Source organism: Canis lupus, chromosome 8, assembly GCF_011100685.1.
Source record: "Canis lupus familiaris isolate Mischka breed German Shepherd chromosome 8, alternate assembly UU_Cfam_GSD_1.0, whole genome shotgun sequence".
Lineage (NCBI taxonomy): Eukaryota > Metazoa > Chordata > Mammalia > Carnivora > Canidae > Canis > Canis lupus.
This window is the reverse complement of record NC_049229.1, coordinates 10,735,134-10,749,514: the sequence shown is the minus strand read 5'-3', so window position 1 is coordinate 10,749,514 and position 14,381 is coordinate 10,735,134. Positions and strand designations below refer to the sequence as shown.

General features: G+C 35.3%; 1 protein-coding gene across 14 annotated transcripts in view; it reads left to right on the top strand.

Annotated features, from left to right (window-relative positions):
* Positions 1–14,381, top strand: part of HEATR5A (HEAT repeat containing 5A) — a 111,807-nt gene that overhangs the window by 69,535 nt on the left and 27,891 nt on the right. For all 14 annotated transcript variants that reach the window (XR_005363102.1, XM_038544428.1, XM_038544423.1 and 11 more), the window contains 7 exons: positions 1,697–1,835; positions 3,824–4,003; positions 6,561–6,800; positions 8,118–8,299; positions 9,872–9,940; positions 11,408–11,587; positions 13,618–13,840. Coding sequence is in view for 13 of the 14 variants with exons in the window: in XM_038544428.1 (XP_038400356.1) it covers positions 1,697–1,835; positions 3,824–4,003; positions 6,561–6,800; positions 8,118–8,299; positions 9,872–9,940; positions 11,408–11,587; positions 13,618–13,840 (1,213 nt within the window). In the remaining variant the exon portion in view is untranslated. The remainder of the gene's footprint in view (positions 1–1,696; positions 1,836–3,823; positions 4,004–6,560; positions 6,801–8,117; positions 8,300–9,871; positions 9,941–11,407; positions 11,588–13,617; positions 13,841–14,381) is intronic.

Sequence of the window (14,381 nt, the reverse complement as noted above, 5' to 3'; positions counted from 1 at the left end):
GAATAAATGCCGCACCTGCCTTGTATTATATGCTTGTACAACTCCAATGAAAATAATTAGTAGATTCATTAACTTTTTTTTAAAATTGCCTTGTAGAATGCTTTTTTGTCATTGTTGTAAAATACAACTGTAATCTTGGGCATGAGTAAACTTAATTTTTTTACATTTTAACTCTTCCGTTACTCTACATACTAGTTTCTAACAATGGTTCTTTAACATGATTGGAATGACATTAACTTGTGAATGGGATTCCTCTTTCCACTTTTGAGTTCATGATATGACTTGAGGGTATAATAGAATATATTTATAAAGCAGTTCTCATTGATATGTTTCACTGCTGATACATTCACACATCTTTTCTGTCTTTTGACTTCTGATAAAATTTAGGGTTTCACTGTCTTTGCATATATTTCTTATGTATCAGAAACCAGCTGTCACTACCTGCTCTTTTTCTCAGAATTTATCCTCTGCTCTTTTCAACAAACTCACCTACTTTAGTCCTGTTTTTCTCACATACACCAGATCTAAATAAAGATCACTATAAGAATTAGGCTATTACTTCTCAAATCTTGTTTGGAAAATCAGTAATGTAAAACACATATTCATTGTCATAAACCACCCTAAACTGCTCTTTACTTCCATAGTTAGAAAAAAATAAATTTCAGAAACCTATACTTTATTTTATTTATGAATCACTGAGTAAGAATTTGTATCCAGAAAACGTTGACTTGTTTTAATTGTTCATTTAAGGTATATCATAATCCTGTCATTTACCTTTAGTAGATACAGCCTCAGTAGATACATTGTTCAGATACTTCTCAGTAAAAAGAATATGTATTGAGTGTGTCAGCAAAAATATTCTCTCTTAGATTTGTACAAGTCTATGTACATATATGTGTATCTCTAGAGAGTGTTTTTGGTGAATATGTTTTCTGAGTAAAACTCTTTTCTGCTGTTACTTGAAAATGCATTTACTTACTCTGTATGGCATCTGAATAAAATACTATTGATAAAGACTGTTAATAATAGTTAATAATAACTAACATTTATTGACACTCACTACTTGCCAGGTACTGTGCTAAGCCCTTTTGCATGTTTCTTTGTGTTAATTTTGCAACAGCCCAGTGAGATGGGGTAGTGTTATTTCCATTTTACAAATAAGAATAACTAAGGCACAGAGAGATTAAATAATTTGCCCAAGGTCACAAAGCTAGTAAGTGGTAGATCTAGGATTCAAACTGAGGCAGTTTGACTCCAGAGCCTCCCTTTTAACCAATATGCTATATTGCTTATATGGATCTGTATAAATTTCTACTTAGAAAATGTAAAACATTATAAGGTTGCATGAAGTGCAAACATATGAGCTACAAATAAATTCTCAATTATATTTTCTCTCAAAACTATTTTTGTTCATTAAATTTTGTGTCTTCTAACACTCAAGAGGCTTCTGTTTGGATTTATTTATGAATAATGCATAATCAAGTACATGTGCATGTACTTAAGCTATGTCTAGGTTATAATAAAAAATATGTACTAGAATAGTTTGAAGAAGTTTCTGTGTATTTAATAAACTGCATCTAGTACAGTGATGGGCTGGATAGAATTAGGAGGGATCCATCCAGTGAATGTCTGTTAGACTTAGTGTGAATGCCACCAAGAATTTCAGCTCTTTCATTTCCCAAATGGTATTTTTCAGGTGAATCTTTGTAGTCCCTATTTGTTACTGAGAAGAGCAGTACTGGCCTGTCTCCGTCAACTTGTACAGAGAGAAGCAGCTGAAGTTTCAGAACATGCTGTTTTGCTTGCTAAAGACAACAGAGAAGAGTTGACTTCAGGTAAGACTTTTTTATCAGCATTATCTCCAGCTCAAATGACTGTTTTAATTTTAAATCTTCCATATAAACATGAGGTTTTAAAATGAAATTTAAAACTTAATATATAATGTCTTAAACCTGCTAGTTGCTAACAATCACTGTCATTTTAGCAAGTGATGTTACTGGTTTAGAGCAATGGTTTTCAAACTTAGGCCCCCAGACCAGCAATATCCACCTCACTGAGAAATTGTTAGAAATGCAAATTATTGGACCCCATCACAAGTGTGCTTAGCCAAAAATCTAGGAGTGGAAAGCAGCAATCTTTTACCTAGGTTTTATAATCCCTGTTAATGTATATTGAAATTTGAGAGCCTCTTAGATTTTAGAACAAGGTTTTTCACAACAATCAATTGAAGTTGGATTCTTTAAGTAGTTTGCCATATGTACCTTTCTTCCTCTGAAATCTAATTTAATAAAATTTATCATAGATGAATCTTCTTCAGGTTAGAGAGTTTTTATATCTTCTTTATTTTATACCTTCTTTATTTTAGAGCTGAATTAAAGGATTTCTTAGCCAGTAAGATTTGTTTTAAGTATGTATATCTTTATTTTAAAATTATGTAAGTAGGGATGCCTGGGTGGCTCAGTGGTTGAGCATCTGCTTTCAGCTCAGGTCATGATCCCGGAGTCCTGGAATTGAGTCCCGCATCAGGCTTCCCGTGGGGAGCCTTCCCTCTGTCTGTGTCTCTCATTAATAAATAAATAAAATCTTTAAAAAAAATAAAATTATGTGAGTAACCCAAATATGCATCACAAATTCAAACAACCTACAAAAATAGTAATGGTAATATCTTACTCTTTTTTTTTTTTTTTTTTTTAAAGGTTTTATTTATTTATTTATTCATGAAAGACTGAGAGACAGAGAGAGCCAGAAACAAAGGCAGAGGGAGAAGCAGGCTCCATGCACCGGGAGCCCGATGTGGGATTCGATCCCGGGTCTCCAGGATCGCGCCCTGGGCCAAAGGCAGGCGCCAAACCGCTGCGCCACCCAGGGATCCCTATCTTATAAGCTCTTTTATGTATATAGTTTCCAAAGTGCCATCACACATTTAGAAGTCTCAGGCTTCACAAAGCTTTCCAGTATCTAAAGCTCTCAGATCGATGTGTTTTACTGTCAACTTGTGCTCCTTAAATTAGTTGTTATTATATTAAAACTTAGTAACTCTGACTTGAGTTAATCAGCATTGCTTAACTAGTATAGTAGTCATCAAACAGGTTGCAACACTCATGAAAACAATGACTTACCTTAACCAGAGAAATTTTAATTATCTACATCTTTTGCTTTGGCTTTCATTGTGTAAACATGCTGATATATGTTCCTAGAATTCTTGAATTAGCTGTATGAGTAAAATACAGTAAAGAACTCATGTGGTTTTCCTCGTTAGTATAGTGGTGAGTATCCCTGCCTGTCACATGGAAGACCGGGGTTCGATTCCCTGACGGGGACGCTGAAGGTTCTTTTTGGGCAGCCGGGGTGGCTCAGCAGTTTAGTGCTGCCTTCAGCCCAGGGCCTGGTCCTGGACACCCGGGATCAAGTCCCACATCGGGCTTCCTGCATGGAGCCTGCTTCTCCCTCTGCCTGTGTCTGTTCCTCTCTCTCTCTCTCTCTCTCTCTGTCTCTCATGAATAAATAAAATCCTTTAAAAAAAAAAAAAGATAATTTCTCTTTCAAAATAGTGTAATAGTAGCATAATATTTAGAATCTAGATGCTTTCATAAATGCTAAAAAAGTTAAATTTTCAAGAGAAAATTTATTTGCTCTTTTGGCACTTTCAGAATTAGAGGAAGTAGATGCTAAACCAAGGCTTATGTTTCTCCTTTGAGGTGCTTCATTACTTTGCAGTGAGAATATTTGCATGTAATATTTTAATAGCTTTTGAATATGTGTGCTTCTCATATGGCAGTTTTGTTTTCTGTATTACTTAGATCATCGATTTTCTTCTTGTCAGATGCTAACATCAGAGAAGTGGGCCTTGAAGGGGCATTATTGACCTTACTAGATAAAGAAACAGACCAGAAGTTATGCCATGATATCAAAGAGACTCTAAATCATATGCTTACATCTATGGCAGTGGATAAGCTCTCCTTCTGGTTAAAGCTTTGTAAAGATGTACTTGCTGCATCAGCTGGTAAGTATTGATGGTTACCGTTTGGAATAAAATTGAAAATTAAAATAATATATAAAATTATTTGCTGGTGACAATTCATCAATTTTGTCTGAGTATTTGGATTTTAATTGCTTTTGCTTTTTTCAAATGAAGATTCTAGTGTTTAGGGATGCCTAAGTGGCTCAGTGGTTGAGCCCACATGGAGCCTGCTTCTCCTCCCTCTGCCTGTGTCTCTGCCTCTCTTTCTGTGTCTCATGAATAAGTAAATAAAATCTTAAAAAAAAAAAAAAGATGTAAACAGTAGTGTTTACATCTAACAATTATGTCTGTGGTTTTTTTTATTCTTCTGATTATCTTTATGACTTCCTTGTATAAAACAAGCTAAAAGTGCAAAAGTGATGACATGACTTAGAGTAGCCGCATCATTTGTTTTCATACATAATATTTGAGAGATCGCATCAAATCCACTTAATAGAAAAATCATCAAAAGTTACATTTTGAGCAAGCAAGTTCCTATACACTCAGTAATATTGATTTTAAACAGGGTTAGAAAATAGTGTTATTTCCTAATGTTTTTGTCAGTATAAGATACTTGTTAGTGAGAAAGTGTATTATAGTCTTTCAAATTTATATCTTTGGAGTAAGAGAAAGTAAATGAGAGGAAGAAAGGAGAAAGATCAGTTCTGTTCCAAGTACTATACATACTTTGTCTGATTTAATCCTTTAACCATCCAATGAATAGGCAGTATTATCCCATTTTACACAAGAGAAAACAGACTTGGAGAGGCTAGGTAATTTGCCCCAAAACACAACAGATGTATTCAGACCTTACCCTACCTCACTTTAAAATCTGGCTTTTGGGGCAACTGAGTGGCTCAGTCAGTTAAGTGTGCCACTCTTGATTTTGATTCCAGTGACGCATGATACCAGGGTTGTGAGATCGAGCCCCACATCAGGCTCTGTGTTCAGTGCCGTTTGCTTGTCCTTCTCCCTCTGTTCCTCCCACTGCTCATATTCTCTCTCTCTCTCAAATAAATAAAATCTTTAAAATAATAAAATCCAGCTTCCTACTGTATTAAAATTAGCGCTTAAAATTAGTTACCCAAGCCTTATAATTTAATATGTATCTGAATTATGTGAAAGGAAGCAAGGTATTTAAAAAAAATTTTTTTTTAATATTCTCCACTGTCTACCTTGGTCCTATTCTCTTCCACTGATTTATATTCATTCTTTCAACTCTGTTATGAATCATCATATGTTTCCCTCTGTTAAAAGACTCTCTTCTATCACCACTACTTGAGACTTACAAGGACTTCTTTGAAAGAAAATCTATTATGTACCTAGATAGACAGGTTGATTACTTCTCTGGTGTCTCACCTGTTGTTTTTTTATACTTCTACATCATACTTCTTGCGCTTACTTGTTCAATTTTATTTTGCCATTTGTTCTTTATCCTTTGTAGTTTGGCTATATCCCTTCTTATTAGGAAAACACACATTTCAGTCTATATTGTTTATTATCTTAGTCTTAAGACAGGACTTTGCCATAATTTTGTGACATATTCGCTTTCATAACACATTCAAAAAATGTTCATATACAAGATGATTTAAGGGAAAAAATGTTGCTTTTTTATAGCATTAGTTAAGTTAATAAGTAATATGAAGAGGAAATAAGGGCACCTGGACAGCTCAGTCTATTGAGCATGATTCTTGATTTCAGTTCAGGTCATGATCCCAGGGTTGTGAGATCCAGCCCTGTGTTGGGCCCTGTGTTACTGACCAAGCAAGGAGCCTGCTTGGGATTCTCTCTCTCCTTCTCTATCTGCCCCCTCACCCACACATGTATGTGCGTGTGAGCTCTATCTATCTAAAAAATAAAAATGCTCACTCACTGGCTCTGGCCGTTTGGACATTATGAAACTATAAATGACAGCAATGAGTCTATCCTAAGAAAAATATTTTCGGACATTTTCAGTGGGTTCGAGAACCTTTTATCTGTTCAAGGCCCTACTGTTAAAATAACCTCCTTAGTGTAACCACCGTGCTCCATGCCAGAGAATTTTGAGGTTCCTTAAGTAACTATCTATATAGGGGACTAATAATTATCCTAGTATTTAGCATCATATCTGTATTACCATGTTTTGTTTTTCGCTTTGAGTATAATCAACAACTTTATCACTTTGACCTAGAACATTTCTTAACAGCATTTTTTTTTTTATTTTTTTATTTTTATGATAGAGAGAGAGAGAGAGAGAGGCAGAGACACAGGCAGAGGGAGAAGCAGGCTCCATGCACCAGGAGCCCAATGTGGGACTCGATCCCGGGTCTCCAGGATCGCGCCCTGGGCCAAAGGCAGGCGCCAAACCGCTGCGCCACCCAGAGATCCCAACAGCATTTTTTAGATACCACTGTTGTCTGTAGTTATTAGATGTAATTAGTTTGTATTTTATGTGGTTATTTTACATTGTTAAAGATGTTTGATTGATCAGCAATTCTAGTATGAATTTGAAATCATTTGTGTTACTTTATAAATATATCTTATATTTGATGTAATTACATATATTATCCCTTGATGAAAGATTTTACAACTGTGACTTGTGTGGATACAATGCAAGAAGAGGAAGGAGATAAAGGGGATGATGCTTCAGTTCTGACCACTGGAAATGATGACAAGTCTTTTCCTTTCACCAATCCTCGTTGGGCTACTAGAGTCTTTGCTGCCGAATGTGTCTGTAGGATAATTAACCAGTGTGAGAATGCACACAGCGCACATTTTGACATTGCTTTAGCACAAGAAATGAAAAAAAGGGATTCAAGAAGTAAGTGGCATAAAAATGAAAAAACCAGAGTATGTACATAGAAATGTTGTCTGCTTATGTTTTTAATATTAATTTAAAAAATACAACTAGAAAGTAGTTTGTATTCTTTGAAATTATGAAATTTGACTATAATATTTGCATAATCTTTGAAGCTAGCATAATTTTAATGCTTATACTCATTTTCAGTGATTTAGCTTCTTAAGTTATTCACTTTTGTTTAATGGACTTGTATGTGACAAGTTTATAGAGAATAATCCTGTTCTTAGAAAGTAGTACATACATTAGCTAACACTCAAAATTTATTTTCTGAATTCTAACTTACAGTAATTTTGCTTATAGATTATTTTGGTTTCATGATTCTTTTTTACCAGACAAAAGAATTATATAGCAAGATGTTACTATTGCCAGTGTGGGAATATGAATTAGATATCTCTGTTTTAATGATTTTTCAAACAAGTAGTTCTTAAGTCTCTTTATTTATGATGAGTACCATTCTAGATACTGACAGGTATAAAACTAGTACGTAATAGATGCTTATTGATTCCTTTCTTCCCAATTAAAATTGTAATTGGCACTTACTAAGATGAGTTGGTCTCTCTGTTGTGATCTATAACATTCTTATTAAAATTAGTCCCAGGTATATTTTAGTAAAGGTAGTTGTACCCCTGAACATTTTATCATTGGAATATTGTTAAGTGATTGTCCTATGGCTCTCCCCAGTAGAATTATTATACCAAAGAATGTATTGTAGGAATGAAAGGAATGCTCGTTTATAATTTCATAGCTACAAATATTTTTTATATTCATATCATTTGTAGGTGCACTAAGACATACAGAAATAACATAACCTAATCCATTTAAATAACCACATAAAACTTTTTCAAAAGGAACATTGAAGTCTTTCAGATTCAACTTGATGTAATTACTGTTATACTATCTAATTACTGCCTAACTCATCAGCACCCAAAGTTTCCTAAATACTTCTAAAGTGCTTTTATCAGAAAGTCTGAAAAAAGTTTTTATTGAAGGTACTGTTAGCACTCTTTTAAAGGATGCTAATTTTGCCTTTGGTTTTTGAATAGCTGCATAATTGTTTGCCTTGGGAGTTTTTTGTGTGTGATTATTTGCAGTAGTGCAGCAAATCCAGCTTTAAAGTCTGTATTTAACAAACAGTACAACGAAATAGTAAATCAAATCAGAGGTATTTAAAAGCAAGTCTAAAAAAGTCTGAAATTATAAGGAAGAGAAATGATCATTTAATGTAAATCTTAGTTCCAGCATATGCTTTTTCTTGATAAGACTTTCTTAATCTTGTAGATGACTTTTTGGTGCTACATCTTGCCGACTTAATTCGCATGGCCTTTATGGCTGCCACAGATCACAGTGACCAGCTCCGACTTTCTGGCCTTGAAACACTATTAGTTGTTATTCGGCGATTTGCAGCTATTCCAGAACCAGAGTTTCCAGGTCATGTGATTCTGGAACAGTATCAAGCCAATGTAAGCACTTTCGGTTAGAGAATTTTATTTTTAAACACTTGGGATAAAAAGTCTGTGAAACTAATTGGCATGTCACTTTTTAATACATAAATGAGTATATATCTCTGCTAATATATCACCAGTATAATCAGTACATAGAAAAATATGTGTGAAGAAGAAATCTTCAAGTAAAAGCAAAATGGTACCTAAAACAGGTCTTTTATAAGGTTAAAGGTTAATAATTAAAACTTTCTTGGTAATTTGGGGGAATAAAGGACTTTGCTAATTCAACTCTTTACAAAATGTCTGAATATTCTTAAAATAACATTAAATCATTACTAAATATTCCATTTAGCCTACATGCATGTCTTACCTTAAAATCATTCCTGAAATAAATGTAACCTTTTTTTTTTTTTTTTTCTCTCAGCTTAGAAAAGAATTCAGCCTTCTATTACTAGTTCTATAATCATTTTAACTGATGTTTTACTGGGCATTGAGCAATGTAGGAAGAACAAGAAAGATAACAGAATCATCAAATGTTCCATCACACACATCACATGTAATCCTCCAGTAGCATTCATCCTTTCCTACCTCTCATTATGATTCAGTGGCAGCTTCTGTCAGCTAGCAGTAAAGAGAGACAGGAGCAGTTCACCAGTTAGCAGTTTCCAACACATCTTCCCAGCAGGAAATGCCCATGTATGCTCTGGAAGAAAGCAAAAGAAAGGGCTTGGAGTTACATAGAAGTATCATATTCAAATGAAATGTTACAATTCAACTCTCATTTCAGTTCTCATATTTTTAGCCATGGTAAAATTGCAAATGAGGAGTGCCTGGCTGGCTCAGTAAGGGACTGTTGATCTCAGGATAGTGAGTTTGAGCTGGCTATAGGACTTGCTTTAAAAAAACAACTGCACATGATAGAAATATAATTACAGCTCACTTAAGCTGAAAAGGAAAATTGTTTTCAAGAATCTCAGTTGGCTCTGCTTTCCTCTACACTGGCTTTATTCTCGAGTTTGCTCTCTCCAAGTGGTATCAAGATGGCTCTCTTAGCACCATCTTTTTTTTTTTTAATTTTTATTTATATATCTGAGAAAGCGAGCACAAACAGTGGAGAGGGGCAGAGAGAGAAGGACAAGCAGACTCCCTGCTGAGCAGGGAGCCCAAAGCTGGACTTGATCCCAGGACCCTGAGATCATGACCTGGGCCAAAGGCAGACACTTAACGGACTGAGCCACCCAGGCATCCCCGTTCTTAGCACCCAGTCTTAAAAAGAGTCTGTGCTTCTGTCCCAGTACTCCCAGCAAACGTCTTCAGGAGACCTTTGATTACCCCTGCTTGGGTCTCTGGAGTCAGGCAGTGCTCTCCAGCTCTGTAGCAACAATATGGGCGAAGAGTGAATGAGAGAAAAGGTTCCCCAAAGGAAAATTGAGGTGTTCTTATCTAAAAGAAGATATACTGGACAGTCAAAAATAATCGGTGTCTGGAATACCTATTATAAACAAATAATTTTAAATTTTTAAAATAATATTAAAAAGAGTTTGTATTATTTTACTTAGTGATGCTTGATATTTCATATCTTGTTGCCAGGTAGGAGCTGCACTTAGGCCAGCCTTCACTTCAGAGACGCCACCTGATGTCACTGCCAAAGCATGTCAGGTAAATGGTTAAAAAGACAAAGCTTAAGAAGTAAAACCCTCTCTTATGCAATTCTCCAGTTTGTATTTGATAGCAAGGGTTCTACATTACAGTTGTCAAACCATTCATTCTCAGCTGCTCCTTTTCCTTTACTTTTTAAATTTAGAGAATTTCCCCCTCCTTCTGTGTAACAGCATGGTAATCCAGTGTTGGCTATGTCATAATTTATTTAACCAGTGATGGATTTAAAAAATATTACTTTTCTAGGAATGATTATCAAACACTCAATATCCAGCCCTAAATGACCTGCAGTAATTAAAAGCAGAACTGGCTTGAATTGAATTATTTATAAACATAATGGAATAAACTTAACTTTAGTCCGTTCTTTCAACTTTATTTTATTCACTTGTGTTTAGGATATGTTTCATACCTTGAATATTCAAAGAGCTATATTAAATCTCATACTGAGGGGATCTGGGTGGCACAGTTGGTTAAGCATCTAACTCTTGGTTTCGGCTCCAGTAGTAATCTCAGGGTCATGGAATTGAGCCCCTCATCGGCTTCCACACTCAGCATGGAGTCTACTTAAGACTCTCTCCCTTTCCCCCTCCTCCACGTGCCCATGCTCTCTCTTGCGAGTGTGCGTGTGCTCTTGCTGTCTCTCAAATAAATAAATAAATGTTGTGCCAAGTCTCTATTATCACTTCATTATTTGTGCTCTTGCCTTAAGCCACTAAAATATTTTGTGAAATGAGACAGGAACTGAATAAATAGATGGAAGATGAAAAATTAATTTTCTCTAGAAAAAGAGAAATACTGTGACATCCAAGAAAACCAGACAGCCTCTGATAATTAAGTTATTTATCTTTCAACAGTTATATTAATTAACCAACATCACTGCTTTTACAGTAGTAAGATGAAGGGGATCCCTGGGTGGCGCAGCGGTTTAGCACCTGCCTTTGGCCCAGGGCACGATCCTGGAGACCCGGGATCGAATCCCACGTCGGGCTCCCGGTGCATGGAGCCTGCTTCTCCCTCTGCCTATGTCTCTGCCTCTCTCTCTCTCTCTCTCTCTCTCTCTCTCTGTGACTATCATAAATAAACTTTAAAAAAAAAATTAAAAAAATAAAATAAATAAAAAAATTAAAATAGTAAGATGAAATAATCAAGATTGAAGATTTAGTTCAAATGTAAATCCAAACATTTATGAAAGTGGTACCTTTCATGGCTTCATTTCTCCATATTAATAACATCTGAAACTCTTTGATTTATATACTTATTGGCACTGGTTTCCTTGCTTCAACCTTAGACTTTGTTCCCTTTTGAAATCCTGGCTTTTGCCTGGCGTTATCAGCAGGATCTGTTGGGTTTCCTTACAGCAAGATGATTTCAGTGTCTAGATTCCTAAGATATGGCTGAACTCTGCTGAACTCACAGAGGAGGCATCTATAATTTTTAAATGTAACTTTTGATTTTCTTAAAAACCAGGTTTGCAGTGCCTGGATAGCAAGTGGAGTTGTAAGTGACCTTAATGATTTACGAAGAGTTCATCAGTTGCTTGTTTCATCATTAACAAAAATACAGGCTGGAAAAGAGGCTCTGAGTCACTTATATAATGAAAGCGCTTCTACCATGGAGATCTTAGCTGTGCTGAAAGCCTGGGCAGAGGTTAGTGCTTCTCCATTTATAACTGGAATTTTAGAAGTTGTTAATAAAGACCATAGGCTAAAAACTGAAATTAACTATTTTAAACACAACTAAGTCCATTTTTAAGGTTAACAAAAGGCTTTCAACATGAGATTTCTTTATATGTTAATTAATTTTTTTTAGCCAAGCATTCTAAGACATTCTTCATTGTCTATTATCTGCTACTTTAAGAAGGGGTAGCCATGAGCCAGAGAGACTATAATAACCAATGGAAATCAACTTTTGGAAATGGGGTTTGTTTGTATGTCGTATCAATTCTACACACATATGTCAGTGTATTTTTTTTTTTAGTGTTCTTTCATACAGTGACTTTTGAATATAAAATAAGTCATTTTCCAAAATTAATGAAATATTGCAGGAAGATGTTTGTCTACTTTTTTTAATCAGGAAGAAAGGTACATAATTTTTAAGTTTACTATGAAAATGTTTGAGCTTATATGAAAGTAGATAGAATAATATAATACATTCATATATACCCACCATTGGAGCTTCAGCAGTTCCCACACTAGCCAGCTTCAGTTCTGTTTTTATTTTATTTTATTTTATTTTATTTATTTTAGATTTTATTTATTTATTAGAGACAGAGAGAGAGGCAGAGACACAGGCAGAGAGAGAGAAGCAGGCTCCATCCAGGGAGCCCAGCGGTGGGACTCGATCTTGGGTCTCTAGGATCACGCCCTGGGCTGAAGGTGGTGCTAAACTGCTGAGCCACCCGGGCTGCCCTTATGTATCATTTTAGTGAAGATACGTAGCCTCAGATTGCGACTGAGAGAATTAGCCAATATGTAAGAAAGCATTTTCTCCATTAAAGCAAATTAAAACCTCAAAATTGGAGTCTATTTTTGTCATTATTTAGGTTTGACAAACCTTGGTTAGGAAATAGTTCTGCCTAGATTTAGTAAGCTGGAACTTACATGCACTCTAATAGTCAACACTGTATGCTTTTAAACATTTGCTTTTAGTAGAGCAAAAAAAATTTCTAATCTTTGTAACCTATTGTATAAATAATTCTCTACTTATATAGTGTTTTTTATAATAACTTAAATCTCTGGGCTCCTGCTTAAGCCCATTATCTCCCATTTCCTCCTCAGTAAAAATAATGACTGACCGAAAGTTTGTGTATAATTGAGGTCTATAATCTGCTATCTAATGTCTTTGGAGTCAGATTATTTGGAAGTCAGAATTTGAGGAATTTTTGAAAAGTAACACAATGCATATTTCATACATCCCTCCAGGAAATTGAGGCAATATCACAGAATCTCTAATCAAGCACATTAATATATCTGTAGTAAAATGTTTGAATATTCACATTATGTTGAATAGAAATTATAAATAACCTACATAAACATAAATTAACATAACATTGAACATAAACATAAACAGTGAACATAAACATTAAACATAAACATTGAACGTAAATTCAATCTAGTTTGCTACCAGATTGAAATTACTTTTCAGTGTTTTGAATTTTAGAGTTAAAGGGATAGTAAATGCTGTATCCTCTGTTCCTCTGTTGAATACTTACATTCTGTAGTCCTATAAATAATCCATGTTCAATCTATTTATGTAAACTTTTTGTAGTAATTTAGTACTGACTTTGAAATAGAAAATATTTTCTGTATTTCAGCTTATCGCAGTTCAGAAATGGACCCTGAAGCCATATGTTGAGGTGGATTATAGGGCTACAACGAGGTTTAGTGGAAAGAATGTTGTGATCATTTAGTTAGAGCTGTCAAGGATATAAAAGTGCAGAACGGTAGCATATTTGTCAAGTATTTGCTATCCATAATGCATCTCATTGAGGGAATATTTGTGGATCTCTCTACTCCTGTTTGTATGTGTGGTTACATGTGTATACCATCTTGGTATCAGAGTGCATTTGAAATCTAGTATGCTCAAAGGTAAGGTCTGTCTCCTGAGCAAGATGAAAATATTACAGCACCTTATTATGGGTACAAGATCTTCCTATTTACAAATTAACCCTGTCACAGGTCTACATAATTGCTGTAGAAAGACATAAAAGCCACAGACAACCTTTGAAGACTATCCCCTGTTCAGAAGAGAGTGTCAGAAATGGGCCACATTCAACAGATGGACTGCTTGACTTAGTCCACACAGACCTGAGCACACTGAGTAGGCTCTGGCTTGCTGCACTTCAGGATTTTGCTCTCTTAACTTTGCCTTCAGAATTTGCCTCCCAACTTCCTGTTGAAGGTAAGGAGTTTGTAAAATATGTACATAATTCTTAGAGTGACAATCAGTAACTTTTTTCAGAATTTATCCTTTAGTAGGTAATGTTTATCTGAAACATTTTCCCTATAATAACTTCCATTTATAGATAGAATAAACATGTGAGAATTGCTTCAGGATGGTACCCCTGAAGTTGACCTGCTAGGTAATAAGGCATGCACATCTTACCTTATAAGATACTGCCAGATTGCTCTCCAAAGCAGTTATAACCATTTATATGCCCACCAATAGCATGTTTCTGTTTCACTACATCTTCTACCATTGTATGTTGTCACGCTTAATAATTTCTGTCCATTAGGTGGATATGAAGTAGTTTTTCGTTGTTTTATTTTGTTATTTTGTATATTGAAAACCTTTTTTCATAGGTTTATGTGCTGGGGGCGCCTGGGTGGCTCAGTGGTTTCGTGCCTGCCTTTGGCCCAGGGCGTGATCCTGGAGTCCCGGGATCGAGTCCCATGTCAGGCTCCCTGCATGGAGCCTGCTTCTCCCTCTGCCTGTGTCTCTG